Below are 18,828 nucleotides of genomic sequence, written 5' to 3'. Positions count from 1 at the left end.
GCTGACCGCCTGTTAAAAGTTGTTAGGTGTATAGAGGCCTCAATAAAAATATGAAAGGGCGTGATTCTCAAAAAGTTATATTAGTGATTACAAGCCACATCAAGACCAGATATATATTTAGGCACTTGTTTTAAAATGTTTTCATGCTTCTTACAAAACACATTGTTGTTGTAGTTTCCGTTATTTTCTCATGAAGTAGGTAACAATTTTTTCTATTTTGTTTTATTTTCGATTTGTATATGTTGGATAAATATACCTTTAAAACTAAAAGCTTATCATTTGTTTCAATTTGATCCACTGTTTTCCATTTGTCAATTCAGACCAGTAGCTTAAGTTGTGGACCTACAGGGTCGGCGGTTATACTGCTAATTTCCAATGGAGATTAATCGTACCAAAAGCTTATGTCATAAAAAATACAAAACCGGCTATCCTATCCTCTGGCGTCGTACCTGAACTTGATTTTTGGACCTATCTGGAGGTCCTATTAACCTGTGCTCGTTCCTTCGTTCGTCCGCTAATAGCTTTTCTCGGAATTAGATTTTTTATTATAATGAATAAATAGTTTTGATCTATTTTCATTTACTCAGGCGGAGTCTTCTATATGGCACTAAAATAAATTGAATGAATGCCGATCCAAAATTCACGTTTGATTGAAACGATTGTTTTTAAAATCAATTTTTTTTGCTCCTCAGTGGCTTTTGTTGCTCTTTTGTTGTTCTTTTTGTCTATTTATTTTTGAGAAATGCAGAACCAAATCATGTATTTTCTAAGGAAGAATTCTCTAAAGAATTGTTTGTATTTTCCAAGGAAAGTCTCTGATAAACTTTTTTTCATGTACTTTTAAATCAGAATCGTTAAGTTTTCAGACACGAACTTTGTTCGTTGGGGGGGGGGTTGGGTGGTCCATGGCCCCCTCACTTTTTGGTAGACCAAGTCATACGTTTTTAAGAGTTACTATTTTAAGCTGGTTTGAGACCAAATCAAACCACAAAAACTAATATTCTCCCCAATTAGATATCGTTTTAAGGTGTTTTGAGGGTGTAAAAAGTGAAAAATTTTCTTCGTTGCCCAAACATGGTGGGCAACATTTTTTTCAAAAATGTTGGCCCCTTCACTCAAAATGGCTCTTCGGGGCCCATGTCACTCTGCCTCGGGTGTAACTCAAACACGCTGAACACAAACCTCACCCTCTGGTGTATCCCAGGATTTATTTTTGTTCTTGATGAACGCCAGAGAATATTATCTGCCCGGGGGTCCTACCCTCGTCGACCAACGAGGGTATGTGTCAAAAAAAATGGACCCTACTTGGGATGCGTTTTTTTTTTGAAAAAGTGATGAATGCATAAGTAGCCAGCGGCAGAATTTTTTTAAAATATTTTTTTCGAGGAGAAGGAATTTTGGAGTAAATTCCAGGGGCCAGCAATTTTCCAAGCACTTCAAAAAAATCTAGGAAGGAGTTTGAAATATCTGTTCCGAAAATCCAAGAGCGATAAATTAGAAAAAACAATGCAATTACTTTTCCAGCAGACCTATCATGTCCCCTCTCTAAAGAATCGATCAAATTTAACAGAGAGCAGCAGATACTGTTTTTTTTAAAGCATCTCGGCTCTCAATTAATTAACATAAGAACAGATGATTTTTTTCCGGTGGTAAGTCATGATTTATACTCAAAACAGATGGAAATTTCCAGGAACCTAATTTCTTCAAACGGATAAGTTTATCCAGCAGTCTGGCAAGAACAGAACAGACAACAGATGCACTTTTCCGGGGAAAGTTACCTTTCAGAACAGCATAATTTGTAGTTTCTAGCCGCTGTTGCTGGCTGCTCTTGTGAAACGAGAGACTAATTTTTCGATTTTGATTTGGTGTTTTTGTGACCCTCTACATGGGGCTCATTGGCTCATAATCCCAGGGGGGGGTACTACCCTTGTCGACCGACGGGGGTGCTCCGCTGAGGTTCGAAAAATGGACCCTACGTGGGACTCAAAATTTGCGAAAAAAGTGACCCTGAATGGGACTGAAATTCCAAAATTTTCTCAAATTTTCTACTTTTTCCCCAAATTTGGAGGTGAAAAAAAGGTACTCTAACCCATCGGCACATCCCGGGGTTTCAATGAGATTCGAACCTTCATCTCTCGATTCATTTTTGTTAGCCTGTATCCAACACTCTCTCGTCACATTTCTTTATAGCTTATGAAGAAATGAAAGATGGTTTTGGTACAGGCTTTTTCATAAACACAACACACGGAACTTCTCCGACAACATTCTAATTTCAAAATGGCGTCATCGAGCGGAGGAAAAACCATGTGTGCTGTGACAGAGCTAGAATTTCCCTCACATTTGGATGCAGAAATCAGTACATTGTGTATCAAACAGTTAAATGATGAGAAGATTATTGTTGGACATGAAAACGGTATCTATATCACTTCTATAGGTACAACAGACTCTGTAAATATTGTGAAAAGCTTAGAAGGTTTAGAAGTACCAAGTGTTTTTGTAGATGAAAACTCTGATGGCAATATATTTTATGCTGCTTCTGAAAGTAATGTATATAAATTTGACATTCGATGCCCACTTCAAGATGTTCATTGTTTCAAGGATAACACAGATGAAATTAATTTCATAACAATGAATGATAAAGGATTCTTGGCATCGTGTGATGATTCTGGGGAGTGCAAGATCTTTGATACAAGAAAAGGCACTTTGTATCGCACATTAAGAAAACGACATAAAAATATCTGTAGTAGTGCTGCATTTCTTACGACAAGAGCTGATGATATTGTTACTGGAGGACTTGATTCACAAATGATTGTTTGGAACCATGCGGTGGTGCGATTTATTCAAGATATAAACACTCAGGAGATTCTTCAGAAGTTAGGTGATAACTCTGTCAATATGTTTAATCCACCAATGGTCAATGCATTAAGTCTATCACAAGATGGAAGATTGCTAGCCTCTGGCCTTGGTAAGAACATAGCTTTCTAGTCTACTTTGCCTTTATACCAAAATGTTAGGAGTTGAAAAATATCTCGGTTCAGTCTGTTTTCTTGATATATTTGAAATCAAAGAAATTTACCTGCGTGAACCAATTTTTATTGGTGAAAACCGTTTTTATTAGAAAACTGTGAAATTGTGCAAATTCCAAACTGTATAAACCTGACATTATCTAGTATTTAATCACTAAGGCACGGATTTTTCACTTACATCCTTAGGATCCTGAGCATCCTCAGGCTTTTAGAGGATATCCTCAGGATCCTCTGTTTTGCCTTGGATACAGCTTGATAAAACATCAATATTTTAATTTCCCAAGGATCCTGAGCTAACTCATGATCCTCATTTTTTATCTCTTCTTCTCTAAATATGAACCTCAGGATCCTTTGGGTCCTCAGGATATTGCGAGGATATCCTCAGGATCCTCTAGAATTTATTTTACGTCAATAATTATTTTTTATTAAAGAAAGAGAATCTTAGGATCCTTAGGATCCTCAGGCTTTCCCAAGGATATCCTCAGGATCCTCAAAAAAAAATTTGACGTCAATTATTTCCCAACTCAATCCTAAGGATCCTAAGGTTCATATTTTGAGAAAAAAAGAAAAAAAGTGAGGATCCTCAGGTTATCCTCGCAAAAGCCTGAGGACCCTAAGGATCCTAAGATTCATATTTTGAGAAAAAAAGAAAAAATGTGAGGATCCTCAGGTTATGCTTGCAAAAGCCTGAGGACCCTAAGGATCCTAAGGTTCATATTTTGATAAAAAAGAAATAAAAACGAGGATCCTCAGGATATCCTAGCAAAAGCCTGAGGACCCTAAGGATCCTAAGGTTCATATTTTGAGAAAATACAAAAAAAGGTGAGGATATCCTCAGGATCCGGAGGATAAATGTGAAAAATCCGTGCTTAGCTGGGAATGCAAAAACTAAACAATTTAAGATATTGTGGGAAAAAAAGAGCAAAACCCCAGACCTGCCAACTTGAGATGTTCATTTTGCGTGAGATAAAAATTTCAAAGCAGAATTCGAATTCATAACCCAGTTTTTCCGGTTTTCCGATATCGGAAATCGGGAAATTTTTCCAAAAATTAGAAAATCGAGGAAAATATTTTTCGAAAATTGGAATATCGGGGAAATTTTTTTCCAAAAATCCGAAAAACAAGGGAAATTCTTCTCAAAATTAAAAAATGCGTGAGAAATCAAACTTTTCAAAAATTGCATGAGACAGTCTGGAAATGCGTGAGTCTCACTCTCAATGCGTTAGAGTTGGCACCTCTGCCAGAAAACTAGCAATTTTGGCAGGACATTTACTTGTGATTTAGAATTTTTGGGTTCATCTAAAAAGCAGGGTAGCCAATTGGTCTAGGTTGCAGGGTAGCCATGTATTTCTCAGACCAGAGTAAAAAGATTAAAACTTTTTATATGATGATCCTTATTGGAGCCAGGGGGTAAAATTTTGAAAAATTATTATAATTACAGTTTTCATTTACACTTTTTTTAAATAAGAGCCACTAAATTTTGAGGAGGCTTGGCTGTTTTTATTTTTTTGGCACTTGGAGCCTCAAATTGTTCTTATCATGTTCTTATTTATTTATAGGGTGTAATTGAGGTATTTTTACTACTTTGATCCCTTAAATTGCTTGAAATTGAGTAATTTTAGGCTCAGCATCGTTCTTAAATTGTTCTTATTTTTAATCAATTTTGTTCTTATAAAATTGTTCTTATAAAATTAAGTGTAAACTATCCTTAGATGTTATGAGATTACCCATTGTTCTGTAATTGAGGTATTTTTACTACTTTGACCCCTTAAATTGCTTGAAATTGAGTAATTTCAGGCTTACCATTGTTCTAAATTCTTATTTTTAATCAATTTTGTTCTTATAAAATTGTTCTTATAAAATTAAGTGTAAACTATCCTTAGATGTTATGAGATTACCCATTGTTCTGTAATTGAGGTATTTTTACTACTTTGACCCCTTAAATTGCTTGAAATTGAGTAATTTCAGGCTTACCATTGTTCTAAATTGTTCTTATTTTTAATCAATTTTGTTCTTATAAAATTGTCCTTATAAAAAAAGTGTATATTATTCTTTGGTGTTATGAGATTACCCATTGTTCTGATTTTCATTTTAAGTCTTTGTTAGAATGTTGGAATCCATAAATTTTCTGTACTTTTAACCATAAAAAATATTCTGGCCTGTATTTTTTCAACGTGTGAGAGGAAGAAAGACAAGATGGTGACTGCACTCAGTAAACAGATGTAGATTTTAAAGTATATCCAGATATAATTGGCAGTGGAAACAAGAATGCCTGTAATTTCTGATAGTCTGATACAATTGTGGAGATTCTTTTTGCTTGTTTAAGAGAATCAAAAGCGCTATATTTGAATGTAATTTTGGTTGAAAAATTTGCAATTTTTAGCGATTACATTTGCAATTAAGAAAATTGAGCTTTTTTTCTACTTATATGCTATAACATTCACTAGTGTAAAAATGATATATTTCCAAATTTGCTTCTTTTAACGATTTTTAATTTTTCTTATTTTTCGTAGGGAACGGGTCATTGCAATTGTTTCATGTATTAAAAGGAAAGCGGGCTTTAGCACCATCGCTACTGATCAATCAACATGGGAGTACTGGAATAACCTCGCTCGATTTCATCAAAACTTCCTACTCTTATATTCTTGCCTCTGGTGGGAACGATATGGAGATAAACTTATGGAGATTGCCTCCAATTGCTACAAATGCAAAAGGTAAACAATTGGTACCAGAGAATGAAATGGCTCTTGAGCAAGACGAAATTATGAAGTATCAAATTTATCAAACAAAACTACAAACGAAAATTAATACCCTTGAATCGATGAGATTGAACTCCAGGGATTTCTTGTTAGTGGGTGATCAAACACCTGTTTTAAAAATGATAGATGTTACTGATCTGCTGGAAATTTGATCGTTGTCTTGGTTTTGTAGAGTCTTTTTGGTTAAAGGTATGTTTTCGATGGTTCGAAGTATGGTTATAACGTGGAAGGGTTAAATATGCTGATGAATGATTTATGTACATTAAATTTGACGGATAAGTTTCTCTAAGAAATTTTATAAAATTATCTGATGTCCACTTTATAGTGCATACTGGATACCATGCCAATAATATATTTTTATTTGATATAGTTTTATCGGTTATCGGTTGAATGGGATGCTTAGTGCGCTAGAGCTTTAAAATATTTTGACACTCATACGCTCTTCTTGTTCCCAAAAAAGAAAAAAGAAGAAGCCATCTTGTCTGAATTGATTTTTAAATAAGGTTTTATTTTTTGTTAATTAAAAAGAAAATTATTTTTAGAGTTTGAATTGATATGGGTCAAATTTAGATTTGTAGCCAGTTTTACCAAAATTGACAGAAAATTAAAAAGAGAGTATTTTCAGCTAGAGCTTGGTCTGAATCTCTGATCCTCCGATTTTCAAGCGCTCTCGAAGCCTTTATTTTTACAGTATTCAGCTATTCTGCCTACCATCCTTTTAAATTAAGGTGTTTTTATTTGAATTCTAAGCACTATAATCCAACAGTGCCTAGTCTAGCAAGCTAGACGACTAATTTATACATATAAAGCAAAAAGTAATGAATGGAACAATTTTAGTCGTCTAGAAACCTTTGTGCACTAACTCCAAACAAAAGAAAAGTGTCAATATTGCAATTGTAATTTTTTCCTGCTCAAAATAATTCTCGAGAAAAAAAGTATGTGTGGATTTGTGTATTGAAAGTTTTTCATTTGAGTTGATTTCGTTTTGAGAGTTTGTTGTTGCTTGATAAATTGTTTTCTCGCTACGCAAGTTTCTGCGTAGCTAGCCCCTGTATCTATAAGGCTGGAACACCGGATTCTTCCAGTCGTTTATACAAACTAAATCCCGTATTATTATTATTATTATTATTATTATTTCATCATCTACTTCTTTCATTTCATTTCGATAAATTTGTACAATTGGAGTTTCCTGATTATAATTAAATAACGAGTACATCCCGTACATAAATATAAATACTAACAACATAATATAGTACCTTGTTATGAGTAAAATTAGGAGTCAAAACACAAAATATATAACGTCTGAGACTTGATTGAGACTTGTGTAAAGTTAAAAAAAGGCTAGCAGAACTGGACTGAAGTTAAGTTAAGCTTGAGATGATTCAAAGACAAAGAAGTTTCTGACTTGATTAAGAAAAGGTCTCAAAAGACTGGGCTAAAAATATTTCGTTCACCTAGAAATATAATATTTTAGATTATAAATAACTTATTTAAAAAAAATAATATTTAACTTCCGCAAGGTTATCGAAGATGTATTAAACAAAGCTATCTCAAGGTGATTTGTTTTAGCTAAGGATAGATTGAAGAGCTTGATTAGGTTTCAATTCGTGAAATCAAGAGTGGTTCAAGGAATTTGAAAATGTGCAGTCTAGGTCGACGGAGTTACTAGAGTTTTTCAAAGTTCGGTTTTCAAACGTGCTTAAGAAATACTACATATACATATACATTATTATTATTATTATTATTATTATTATTATTATTATTATTATTACACGCATTATAAACGACTCCAGTCTAAACAGTACCAGACAATTTCAAAAAATACAAGAAAAAACATAACCTGAAGATCAGCATCCTTCTTAGTTTTTAAATAAAAAACAACAAGAAAGTATTCATAATTTGGAATATTTCGATGACTTCTATCTCATCATTGTCAACCATAAACTAAATACATTTCAAAAATCTACTTTTATTCTAAAAATCTGTACAGCAGTAAAATGATAATTAAAAACGTTAATGAGTTATAAAATGTACAAGGGAAATAAAATTGATATAAGCTAAAAAATGACTGAATGAAAAGAACAAAAGAGTGTCAATTGTCAGGGGCCTATCCAAACAATTGAAGTTCTTTTGAAGCTTTCAACCTGTCATTAATCTTTGGCCTTAGTTTTTTAATGTAAAATGCTTCTAAAAAGGCCAATTGTGACCAATTATCATTCGAATCTAAGATTTTACAATTATTCAAAACAACGTTCAAAATGTGTTCTTTATGGTTAATCCCATGTGATTCTCCAAACAATTGTGCGAGATTAAACATGTCAGTCAAATCGTGAAAACTATTACAGTTATTTAAATGATGATTCATGGGTTGATCCACTCGTTTCCCATGTTCAATCATACGGGTTTTGAAACAACGGTCGGTCTTTCCAACATACCTTTCACCGCAACCAGGGCAAACAATTTCGTAAATAATCTTAGCTTTGTGTTCTGTTAAAACTTTGTCTTTAGTTGGGTAAAACATGGCTAACTTTTTGATTGATAGCGCATAATAAATTTCAAGCACTATTCTAAGCACTGTTGGAAATTTAAATGTTTTCAAACTTTGATTAATTTTTCCAAGCGAAGAAAAATAAATGAGTAAATGGGGAAACTGCCTCGAAGTCTAGTGACATGTGTATATATTTCTACTTTAGATACAAAATTTCATGCATGATACTGACAAAATAGTACTTGTGGAATAGCGTCTCTTCGAAACAACTTCATTAACATTATCATTAGTTTGGCGTCATATATGGTCTTATCTCAAACTTTACAATGGGAATGCATTTAACTTTAAATCTTCAGTATGTCAGTTTTATTATTGATTGGTTTTTTAAACATCTATTCTTTAGGGTCTCAGAGCACTCCTTTTATTCGTTGTTTTAAACATTTTCAACTGTCAAAGGAAAAATTCGTCATGTGGCTCTAAAAGTTTGGTTTTAGTCTCCATTTACCTTGTGCTGAAGGTAATCACAAGCTCAACTTCCAACACCATCGGTAAAAATTCTTTTAACAGACCGCCTTTCCATTTTATTAGACACATGGGAATACTAGTAAACAATCGCAAGAGTAAGATACCTTTCTTCAAGCTGAATTTTATAAGATGAGATTTTACGAATTTTACAAATACCTTTTCGATAACGATTCTAATATTTTTCAGAGGTTTGAGAACAAAAAGTTAAATGATTGCTTTAATCTGGAGAAAAACAAACTCAAGAATGATGAAATTCTATAAAACTGTAAAAGAAAATTTCCTTCACACCTACTGATCGTGAAAGTTTCCGTGCGACAAACAGGAGGTGATGTTTTTGATAGCTGCCCCAGCGAAAACAATGCCAAGAACAGGGAGATGAAATGGGATGATTTCGTAAGAGTAAGTTTGAATTTGACTTTGGTTTTCTTTTGGTTTTTTAATTCTCAACTTTTTACAATCCCAATTGGGAAAGTAAAATCAGAACAAAAACTAATGTAATTAATGTTTATATAATTTTTTATGATTTTGTTTATTTTACTTTTTAATTTAGCAAATTTTAAACCCTCGTCAGTTCATTCACACTGCTCCGGTGTATTCGAGAGAAAAGAGGCTGTCGGCGTTCAGTCAAGAAATTTAAACCAATCTAAACAGTAATCGTTAGCTTATCTTTTCTTGTAATTGGTCCATATTGTAAACGACTGGATTGACCTTGGTATGCATGTTACCGCAATATAATTATGGGTCTTGACCTTCATTCAATGATTAGAATAATGATGATCAGTTTCCTTAAGTGTTTATCGAAGAGGGTGTTTGTGTTTTCGTACATATACTCCTTATTTGGAAGTCAGAATTCTCCCTCAAACGTCTGGAATCTTAGAACGTGTATCGTGCCATTTCGTCCATTGTATAATTCTTGATTGGAGATGAAGATTTAATTGTAATAAAACATTTTAATGAGTTAAATTATTGTAATAGGTTTGTTTACTCTTCAAATGATCGAATCCTATTGGTTGAAAAGTACACTGCTCGACTCTTCGTGGCGGAAAAAAGCAATATAAATAAGATACCCTCCTTCTATACTTTTAACTTCAATCAATAGGCCGTGTCGATTGGATCGGAACCTTTTGAAATTGTATCAAAATGAAGAATTTCATCTTTGTGGTTATATTGTTGGTTTCTGTTGTTGAAATTGCCGAATGTGGTCGTTATCTCCAACACCGGCGTAAGTCATGAAATATTTTCAGGGTATTTTTTAAACTCGTATAATTAAACTTGTATAATCGTTAAAATCGATGGAAAAAAAGAGACCTTTCTGTGAATTCTTCTTTTTTTGTGAATCTTTTTTTTACAAAACCTTTTTAAAGAATCAATTCATTGAAAACAGAAATTAACCTTACCAGTGATTGATCCTTCTTTTTTATAGGAAGATGTCCAGAGAAATGTTCGAAGCGTGTAGCATTTGTTTGCGGTACTGATGGAAGAGCATTTTTAAATATGTGTGTTTTCAAACGAGAGCAATGCAAAAATAGTCAACTTAAACTTCGAAATTATGGCCCGTGCGAAGGTATGTTACTCTCTTATTATGGTACCATTTTAAATTTAGAATTAGGTCCAGTGGTTTTTAACAGAGCCCAAGTTTCGATCAAAATTAATTAGGGAAGTTTTGTCATTTTCAAATAATGAGTTGGGAGTGCCAGATCTTTTATAAATGAGATAAAATCTTTTTATTATCCACATATTTTTTGCTTTCGTTCTTTCCTCATGGCAGTGTGATCCAGTTACATTGAAAACGATTTTGTTTTTACTTTTACATTGAGAATGAAACTTGAAATGTTAAACAAGAGTTTGAACTAAACCTCAATACAATCTTTGACGCTTTTTAGAAGTCTACGCAATCATCGAGGGGTCGCATTTTCAACCATTGTGTACTGCAGACAATGAAAATCACTCTTCGAAACAGTTTTTGGACATCCATGCTTGTATTACAAGAAAATACAAACAAGTTAAATGGTATGGTGGCTATTGTGGTAAGTCTAGGGACATTGAGTTTAAAACCCTAAGGCGTCTAAAGGAGAAATTTTTTCAAAACCTTTCTCAAACAAGAAAAAGTGAAGCCTTAAGTTTTGCGCCGCATTTAAAATAACAGATGGAATCTTGCCCTTTCTTTGTTTTCGCGCGATATAAATTTTTTCAAAATCTGCCGATGGATTTTACTTTAAATCTGGTGTTTGTGTGAAAACCAGACAAGTCACGTTTTGGGATGGAAAAAAGTGGCTTCATTTCCTATCCAAGAGTTTCAAATCTCTAGCTTCTTCGGGGCTTGCTTATTTAATCAACGGTCAGGGAGAGTATACTTAGAATTTGGGAAGAGTAATATCCGCTTATCCAGGCTTATCACCGAAAATCCTCAGCTTTTCTGGTACTGGTCTTTGTTTTGAATATTATTTCTTAGACTCCGAAGATCCTGGGTTTTTTATGAATTTTTTATGCACTAAACTAGAGTCTATTCCTGACTGAATTTTGGTGTCTTATAATTATCCAGTGAAGTAGACTAGAAAAGCACTTGACAAGGTTACTTTTGGAAGAAAATACCAAAATTCCTTTTTCTGGTATTTGGGATTTGGATGTTTTTCTTTCAAAATGGCCTTGTCAAGTGCTTTTCTATGCTCCTAGTCTACTTCACTGAACTCGGTCTAATCAAAAATTGTCAAAAAGCAAAATTCAACCTGACGTAGACTCTAGCCTGTTGGACCCCGGGCTATTTGTCAGGCTATTTGTGCATTTGTACATGTTTGCCTTATAGATACGAAGACTCCATTGAGATTTCCAACAAAACCAAAAGGATTGTTGGATTGCCCAGATGTTTATGACCCTGTGTGCGGTTCTGATGACGAAACTTACTCCAATCAATGTGTCTTCGATAAACAGAATTATATCTTTGCTGGGAAGCTCAGTGTCAAATGGCATGGGTACTGTCGATGTAAGAAATCTTTAAACAAAACTCGTCTTAAATTATTCAAAAGCCAATGCTTAAAACTTCCTATGAAAATAGAAAATTAGACATGGCTCGCTCGCTTTGAAAACTTAGGCCTTTACATTGCTGGAAAATGGACAAAAAATTAATGAACTCAAGCAAAATAATATTATACAGTAATGAATATTTTGAATAGTCGTCTTTAAGAAACCGTTAGGGGTGCAACCCCCCCCCCTAGTTGCTACGGCACTACAGTATAAAATGTTTTCAGAGCTTACTGTATAATTTCTTTCACAAATTTTGGCAACATTTGGATGCTCGTGTGGGTGAATAAGCACAATATAAAATGTTATTTCTCTTTCAATTGACTTAGCTGTTTATTCTGTGGTTGTGGGTTTGGAAGAAGAATTTCAACTGGTTTGCGCTTCTGATGGAAACACATATTCAAGTTTGGTCGCCGTTCAAATAGCAAAGTGTCAAAATTACAGACTAAGAGTTGTTAGTCACGGACCATGCAAAGAAAGGTATATATTGTTGGACCTACCTTGAAGTCCTATAAATTAATCTTTGTTCGTTCGGTCGTTCGTTCGTTCGTTCGTTCGTTCGTTCGTTCGTTCGTTCGTTCGTTCGTTCGATATGAGCTTTTCTCCAAATTGGCTCATTCAATTTTTCTGATATTTTGATTCAAAATGGTAAACCCTCGATTGTGACGGAACCCGATTTTCGAATAAAAAATATTTTTGGATAAATTTGAGCCAAAAAATGGCTAAAAATGGGGGTTTTGGATCATTAAACTTTTCTCTTTTTTTTGCATGAAAATAGGGTACCATCATAGGTGAAAGTTGGCTCAAGCTGATTTTCGTAAAATAATTTTTTTGGCTCAAAAAGCGAATCTTTATCTATAAGAATCACCATTTATAAGCATAGATCAATGTTTTTAGCCAAATTGTTATTTCTATTATTATTTATTTTTTTTAAGAAGAAAATGTCACGGTGAAATGTGATGGTTTGAGTTTTCTCAACGACTTTGGTTTTCTACAGACTTATTATTAAGCTGTGTATCTTTTAGACTATCAAGCGTCTTCCTTTCCTTGGAGACAGGAACGCGGGGAATGGTGCTTATAAAGAGCTTTTATGAAAAAATAGCAATTGCTGCTGGAGAGTGGTTTGGAAAGACAGACTAGTTTCAAACGGTGCAATACGGGATTTAACTTCAAACTAATCTCAGGCAACGCTCCCTCGAAAAAGAGGGAAGATAAAATGAATGGATACCGCTTATTTTTTCTTCCATTCCTCTGTGAAAGTCTTAAAAATTATAGTTTGAAAATTTACGAAATTTCTGATTGGATTTTTGCCAATTTAAAAAAAAATTGGAGGTCAATATGAAAAAGTACATATCATTTTAGGGAGTTGTCAGAAAGTATCTACTAGTGTGGGGTGGAGGATATTTTCTAAAAATTCAAAAAAAATTCGCACCCCCCTTGATACCCTCAAAAAACATTTCAAGTCTCCCCTAACCAGTCAATATATTTTTGGTACCCCCTCCTATAGGCCACTTAAAATGTTCTTGGACATCCCAAAACGGATGATTTGAAGCTACCATAATAGCAGCTGCCAGAGGCGTAGCCACGAGTTTCTGTTCGTTGGAGGGGGGAAACAATTCGTAGGCGAAAAGTTTTACTCTAAGCAAGCTCAAATAGCTTTATAAAGACCTTGAAAACGTCAAAGTAGTGAAAATAAGCTCACAAAAAGTGCAGAAAGCATGAAATTTCATGTAAGTTTTCTTTATAATTTTGGCGCAGTAGGTGAAAATTTTGGTCTAGGAAAATTCAAACAGCTCAAAGGTGGCCTTAAAAAGGTCAATGGTAGACAAGGAACATTTGAAATCTATACTAATGAACAAAAAATTGGAAACATCCCCTAAAGACATCATCATCATCATTGCTCGACCGCAGTCGAGACAAAGACATAACCCCTCCCCCACTAAATGGGGATCCTCCATCCCCCTAGTAGGTACTTTTTGACCACTCCTTTATAATGCTATGGCAGTCACCTTTTATATTTTTGATGCCGTTTTTCTAAAAAATATTTATCTTTTATTTTGAAAACGATTTTTCCCTTTATATAAAGGGACATTACAGTAGTAAAATGTAAACATTGCGCGAACCACGTGTCATTAAAAAGAACAATTAAAATCACGTGTCCAAAACAAACTTGTAAAACAATTGAACAATCAAAATTAGCCATATTTGGTTTGATTTTTTATTTTGACATGTGACATTTGTTTTGATTTTGTATCCGCTGCATACAGTTTGTTTACAAATTTCGCAAGTACTGTTATGTCCCTTATATAAATACTTTGCTTTTGGAGTAGCTGGTAGGTACAGTTCAGTTCATATTCTTTTCATTCAGACAAAAAAAATCATATTTTTTTAACTCTTTGTCTTGTTGTTGGTGAATTGATGCATGATTTCTGGAAGAAAGAACTTTCGAATTATAAGTCCAAATATTTCACTATAATAAAAGAAAAAGTCTTTGAATTTAGTAAGAATTTTTGTTATGGATCTCATTTTACAAAATCAAAATTCTTTTACATTTCTAGGGAGTAGTCATTCATGACAGGAAGAAGATGAACATCACAAACTTCGTGAGATCGATCAAGCAAATTTATATAATCAACGTCGTGAATGTAAGAGGATATAGCCTTTCCCCACTGGGAATTTAACAATCTATTATATTTCTTTCATATACTTTTTTGACCGAATCGATTTGTTATATGTATATTTGTAAGTTTTGGCAAGTTCCACATAGCTGCAATACTATAACAAGCATAATTTGAAATTTTCGTATTTAAATTTTCAATGAAATTGGAATTATGTACTTTTTTAACATTTTGAAATATTCAAATAGAAAATCCGGATTGAGATTGAAACACTAATAAAAATTCTTACACTTTTTATTTTTACCTAGCTACGTGTTTTTTATAAGCATTGCACTTATAAGCATATTTAGGCTATGTGCATATGCCGAGCATTACTTTGTTCTGTTGTTGAATTTCTTAACGAAAGCGGTGCTTCATTTTAGGCTTTTACCTAACAATTGTAGCTTCCTTCTCCAAGATCTTTTTCTTTCTTTCTCTATTCTTTTTGTTCTTTTTTTCTCCTTCTAGTACCTCTGGCGATAGTTAGTTCCTAGCGGGGGGAGGGACTATATTTATGTTTAAGTAGTGTTTTGTAATTTATATGTTCGTAGTGTACACGTGTCTTTGTTTCGATAAAGAAAAAAAACATTAAAAAAAGCATTACTTCTGGCCTGCAAAGAATATAAGTTACTTTGTAGCCGGGGGAGGTGGCTCTATGGCAAAATTTATAGGGTGATGTCCTGCTGGTTATGGTCCCTTTTCTTAGGCTCAAAATATATCTGACAGGGTCTCAAATTTACTGATTTTCAACATTTGTACCTGACTTTTGGCTATTTTGGACAACTTTCAGGGTGGAAATTAGAAAATTTGTCAACTTTTCTTCTACTTTTAGTCATTTTTACCACTTTTAAGGGAGTAAATGGGAAAGAAATTTCATACCTAACAGGGTTCACGTTTCTGACTCCATCGGTATGTCCTGGCGGCCGTCATGGTCAATTTTGAGCCTGATTCACTTAGCTTTGTAAAAATCCTCCTAAAATTCTTTTTGAGAAATACATAAGTGAGTCTGTGACTGCAGTCGGATGCGACCCGACGGCTCCTTTCGATAGCTATCTACCCGAAGGTAGGGGAGGGCCCCGGGGGGGGGGCACTCGATTTTGAAAACGACCGTACGTTCGCCCAAAACCAGGTCTCTAAAATCGGACCCTTACAGTGCAGGAAAAATTTGACTGAAAATCGACCCTTTATAGTGCAATTTTTCGAAATTGTTTGCCTTTTTCAGGGCAAAATTTTTTGAAATTTCTTAAATTTTACCTCAAAATTTGGTATTCTACAGCCTAACAGTGCACTTTTCCCACTTGCTCACAAATCAACCCTTACAGTGCACTTTCCAAAGTCCAAAAAAACTACCCTTAAGGGCCACACGTCCTGTAGGGGAGGGCGCATGGCGCTCTAAATTTAGAACGCCATGGGAGGGCGCCATCCTTTGATTTCTCCACTTACCCTTGTGATCCTTCTCTTAATTGGTGAGCACCAAGCAGAGAGACATCAAGTACCATTTTGAGAAACTTTGATATATGACCCGGCTGTTGGTTGAACCCACAACCAAATATTTTGAGAAATAAGCATCCTTAACCTTAACATCTCCGAGCCTGTTTTCGGATTTTTGTATGCTTATAAAAAAACCATGCATTCCTGAATCTGAAAATTTAAAAATCGCAATAAATAAAATTGACGAAGAAGAAAATGCAGAGGACCATTTCAGCTTTAAGTGCGTTGTTTTCGGTGAAAATTTTTTTTCAGTTCAGGTGATGTATCTATACTGAACCACAACAAGATTTTCGGATAAATCTTAGAATCTTTACCAGGAAAACGTTGGTACGCACTCCCGAATTCGGAAAATCGGAAATTATTTAGGTCAAAAATAGAAGAAAAAGTCAAAAATGTACAGTATATGGCCCCCAAAACGGAGACGGCCCCCAAAACGGAGGTCGTCATTAAAATGAAGATTCTGACTTGTAGATTTATCAGAATTAAACGATTTTTGTTTATTTTGAAAGAATGATGGTTATACTTAAAAATGAGCATGTTTTTGCTGGTTTGAGACAGATTCAAAATAACATATTTGCGTCTGAAGGAAATATTTTAACACCAAAATTAGATAAAAATTGCATATAACTCACTCTAGCTCCTTGAATATTGAAAATAAGTTATGAAAATGGGGTATAAGAAACTTTCTACACCTAATGCCGTTCAGAAAATGCAGATACATCTGTGACTTTAGAGGCTGGGTCAAAGATAAAGCATCTTAAAGGTCAAACAGTATTTTGGAGCCTTAGAATCAGCATTGATAAAAACGAAAATTCTAAATATGAGAAACAGCAAAAAATCTTTGAATTCCATTGCTATCAGCTTGACTTAACAGTTTATAACAAAAAATTAACATTATATATAAACATTTTCGCTGAATCAGCAAAAACGGCAAATTCTGTCTTTTTTTTGCAAAATATGGGAGAAAAATATTTTTAAAGCTTAATATTTTCAGTTTCAGTTAAGCTTTCTTTCTAAAATTTTCACAGCTTATTCCATACATGAATGGAACTATTTTCAAAAGAGATTGGTTTTCAGAAACTTGACTAAGACGTTGTTGAATCAAAATTGTCATTTTGAAAATTTCTAAATTTTCAGTTTGGACTTTGCAATATCTTGAAATATTTCATAAAAATCATAAATTTTACATCCATCGGGTCGTAAATTTAAGGGAAAACACAAATCTGCTCATAGTTTCTTCCCCTATTACCACTCGGCTTAATAATTTGCTTTTAACGACACCAACGTTTTGGGGGCCCCGCCCAAACCTGCCTTTTGACAGGGGTATACTGTAAAAATTTTATCAAACAAATTTATGCCCAAAACCCTCTGAATCACATTTCCAAACTATGGTCAAAATGTTGTATTCATATCTTAAAGATATCTCGAGAAATCGCTAAAATTGCAAACCTCCGTTTTGGGGGCCATTAGAAAAAAGCTACCTATCTTTAGGCGATTGAAAAATATTGTTGAAATTGAAAATTTTGAAAAAAAACCTCCAGGAAATAAAGTAGAGATGTTAAAATGTTTCATGCAGCAAAAATTTTTGTAAAACCCCTTTTCCTCTAGACTTGAGAGAAATTTTATATTTGATCGACGTTTTGGGGGCCACATACTGTATGATTTTTGGATAATCCTTATCGGGCGGCTTTTTTATGACTGAAGTTTGGCTTTTAAAGAGAAAGATCTGTATTTTTTTATATCTTTGTATCGATTTTTAAAAGCCTTAGAGGAGGATGACTAATTTTTCAAGATTTTAATTAGAGGTATTTTGAATCTCCAAAAGCATTGTCCAAAAAGGTGCCAATGAGTTTGAAGGCCCGAAAGGGCTAGAGAGGAATCCACGTCCTTTCTCAACCAAGAAAAAGTGAAACCTTAAGATATGACCTGCATTAAGAACCACATCAAAACCACACGGGTCATTTGTTTAGAATGTTCCTTCTCCCCTCGGCGGGGGCCAGTATGAAGAAATGATATCATATACCACGAATTTGCTCGTTTAGACACGGAAACAAATCTTCTCGCGATTGCAACAAAGAAATTTTTTGTTGCAATCGCATATGTTTCATTGTGTCCCCACATCAGATATCGCTATTTTGCAACATTTTATTTTATTTTAACCAATCAAATTCGTTATACGAATAAACGTGTTCTAGATTTAAATTGATAAATTTTGTTTCGTGTGCTAGGCCCTTGCGACACGGAATCAATTTTCATGCGAATGCAACAAATTTTTTTTATTGCGATCGCACAAAAATTGTTTCCGTGTCCCCGAAGCTTTACCGTTAAAACAAATCTATACGAGGTTCTACTATTATTTGCTTTCTAACGCCCCATATGGTGCTATATAGATCTTTCGTGACTTTTATTTAACCAGTTTTCTATTGTAAACTCATTACTTCAAAACATACCACGTCCCTCCTGAGCTGAGCGTCTGCTTCTAAGACCCTATTTTGAGGAAAGAAATAGAATCAAGTAGGTCCTAAAACTAAAAACTCTTGTTTGACATGAAAATATAAATACAATGCCAAGTTTTGAGATGTTTATCCCAAAAAAAATATTGCATAAGAATAATAAGAGTACAAAAAGGAAAACAACTTGATAGTCACGAAGATAAAAGGAAAGCAAACCGCCAGTAAACCAAAGACACAAAAACAAGTTTTGTGCTAAAAGGTTATTTTATCCAATAAAACACTCTTAATTGGGAAATCTTTGAGAAATGGTCAATAAGGCTTCTCTCGAAAAGTAAATTTAACGATTTATTATCTTGTGGATCTACCTTTTTGAGGACGGAAAAGAGACCAAAACAAGTGGGACATCCCGCA

General features: G+C 34.1%; 2 protein-coding genes across 2 annotated transcripts; both read left to right on the top strand.

The window, feature by feature from the left end:
- The first annotated feature begins 2,240 nt into the window (after window positions 1–2,240).
- Window positions 2,241–6,415, top strand: LOC136822875 (WD repeat-containing protein 53 homolog). Its single transcript, XM_067079184.1, has 2 exons — window positions 2,241–2,965; window positions 5,540–6,415. Exons 1-2 carry the CDS (start codon window positions 2,278–2,280, stop codon window positions 5,935–5,937), a joined length of 1,086 nt encoding a protein of 361 aa, XP_066935285.1. The 5' UTR covers window positions 2,241–2,277; the 3' UTR covers window positions 5,938–6,415.
- A 3,384-nt stretch (window positions 6,416–9,799) lies between these two features.
- On the top strand, window positions 9,800–14,740 carry LOC136822879 (four-domain proteases inhibitor-like). The gene is made up of 6 exons (XM_067079188.1): window positions 9,800–10,020; window positions 10,222–10,362; window positions 10,682–10,825; window positions 11,602–11,778; window positions 12,146–12,296; window positions 14,375–14,740. Exons 1-6 carry the CDS (start codon window positions 9,939–9,941, stop codon window positions 14,379–14,381), a joined length of 702 nt encoding a protein of 233 aa, XP_066935289.1. The 5' UTR covers window positions 9,800–9,938; the 3' UTR covers window positions 14,382–14,740.
- Window positions 14,741–18,828: the final 4,088 nt, after the last annotated feature.

Source organism: Clytia hemisphaerica, unplaced genomic scaffold (assembly GCF_902728285.1).
Source record: "Clytia hemisphaerica strain Z4C2 unplaced genomic scaffold, Clytia hemisphaerica genome assembly, whole genome shotgun sequence".
NCBI classification, from domain to species: domain Eukaryota; kingdom Metazoa; phylum Cnidaria; class Hydrozoa; order Leptothecata; family Clytiidae; genus Clytia; species Clytia hemisphaerica.
This window is presented reverse-complemented; position numbering and strand designations above follow the sequence as displayed.

What these genes read in the sequence shown, in the direction of transcription:
- LOC136822875 (XM_067079184.1), top strand. Translation starts at nt 2,278, where the DNA reads ATGGCGTCATCGAGCGGAGGAAAAACCATGTGTGCTGTGACAGAGCTA. An exon ending in ATTGCTAGCCTCTGGCCTTG is followed by an intron (nt 2,966 to 5,539) that starts GTAAGAACATAG and finishes TATTTTTCGTAG; the next exon opens with GGAACGGGTCATTGCAATTG.
- LOC136822879 (XM_067079188.1), top strand. Translation starts at nt 9,939, where the DNA reads ATGAAGAATTTCATCTTTGTGGTTATATTGTTGGTTTCTGTTGTTGAA. An exon ending in TCGTTATCTCCAACACCGGC is followed by an intron (nt 10,021 to 10,221) that starts GTAAGTCATGAA and finishes TCTTTTTTATAG; the next exon opens with GAAGATGTCCAGAGAAATGT. An exon ending in ATGGTATGGTGGCTATTGTG is followed by an intron (nt 10,826 to 11,601) that starts GTAAGTCTAGGG and finishes TTTGCCTTATAG; the next exon opens with ATACGAAGACTCCATTGAGA.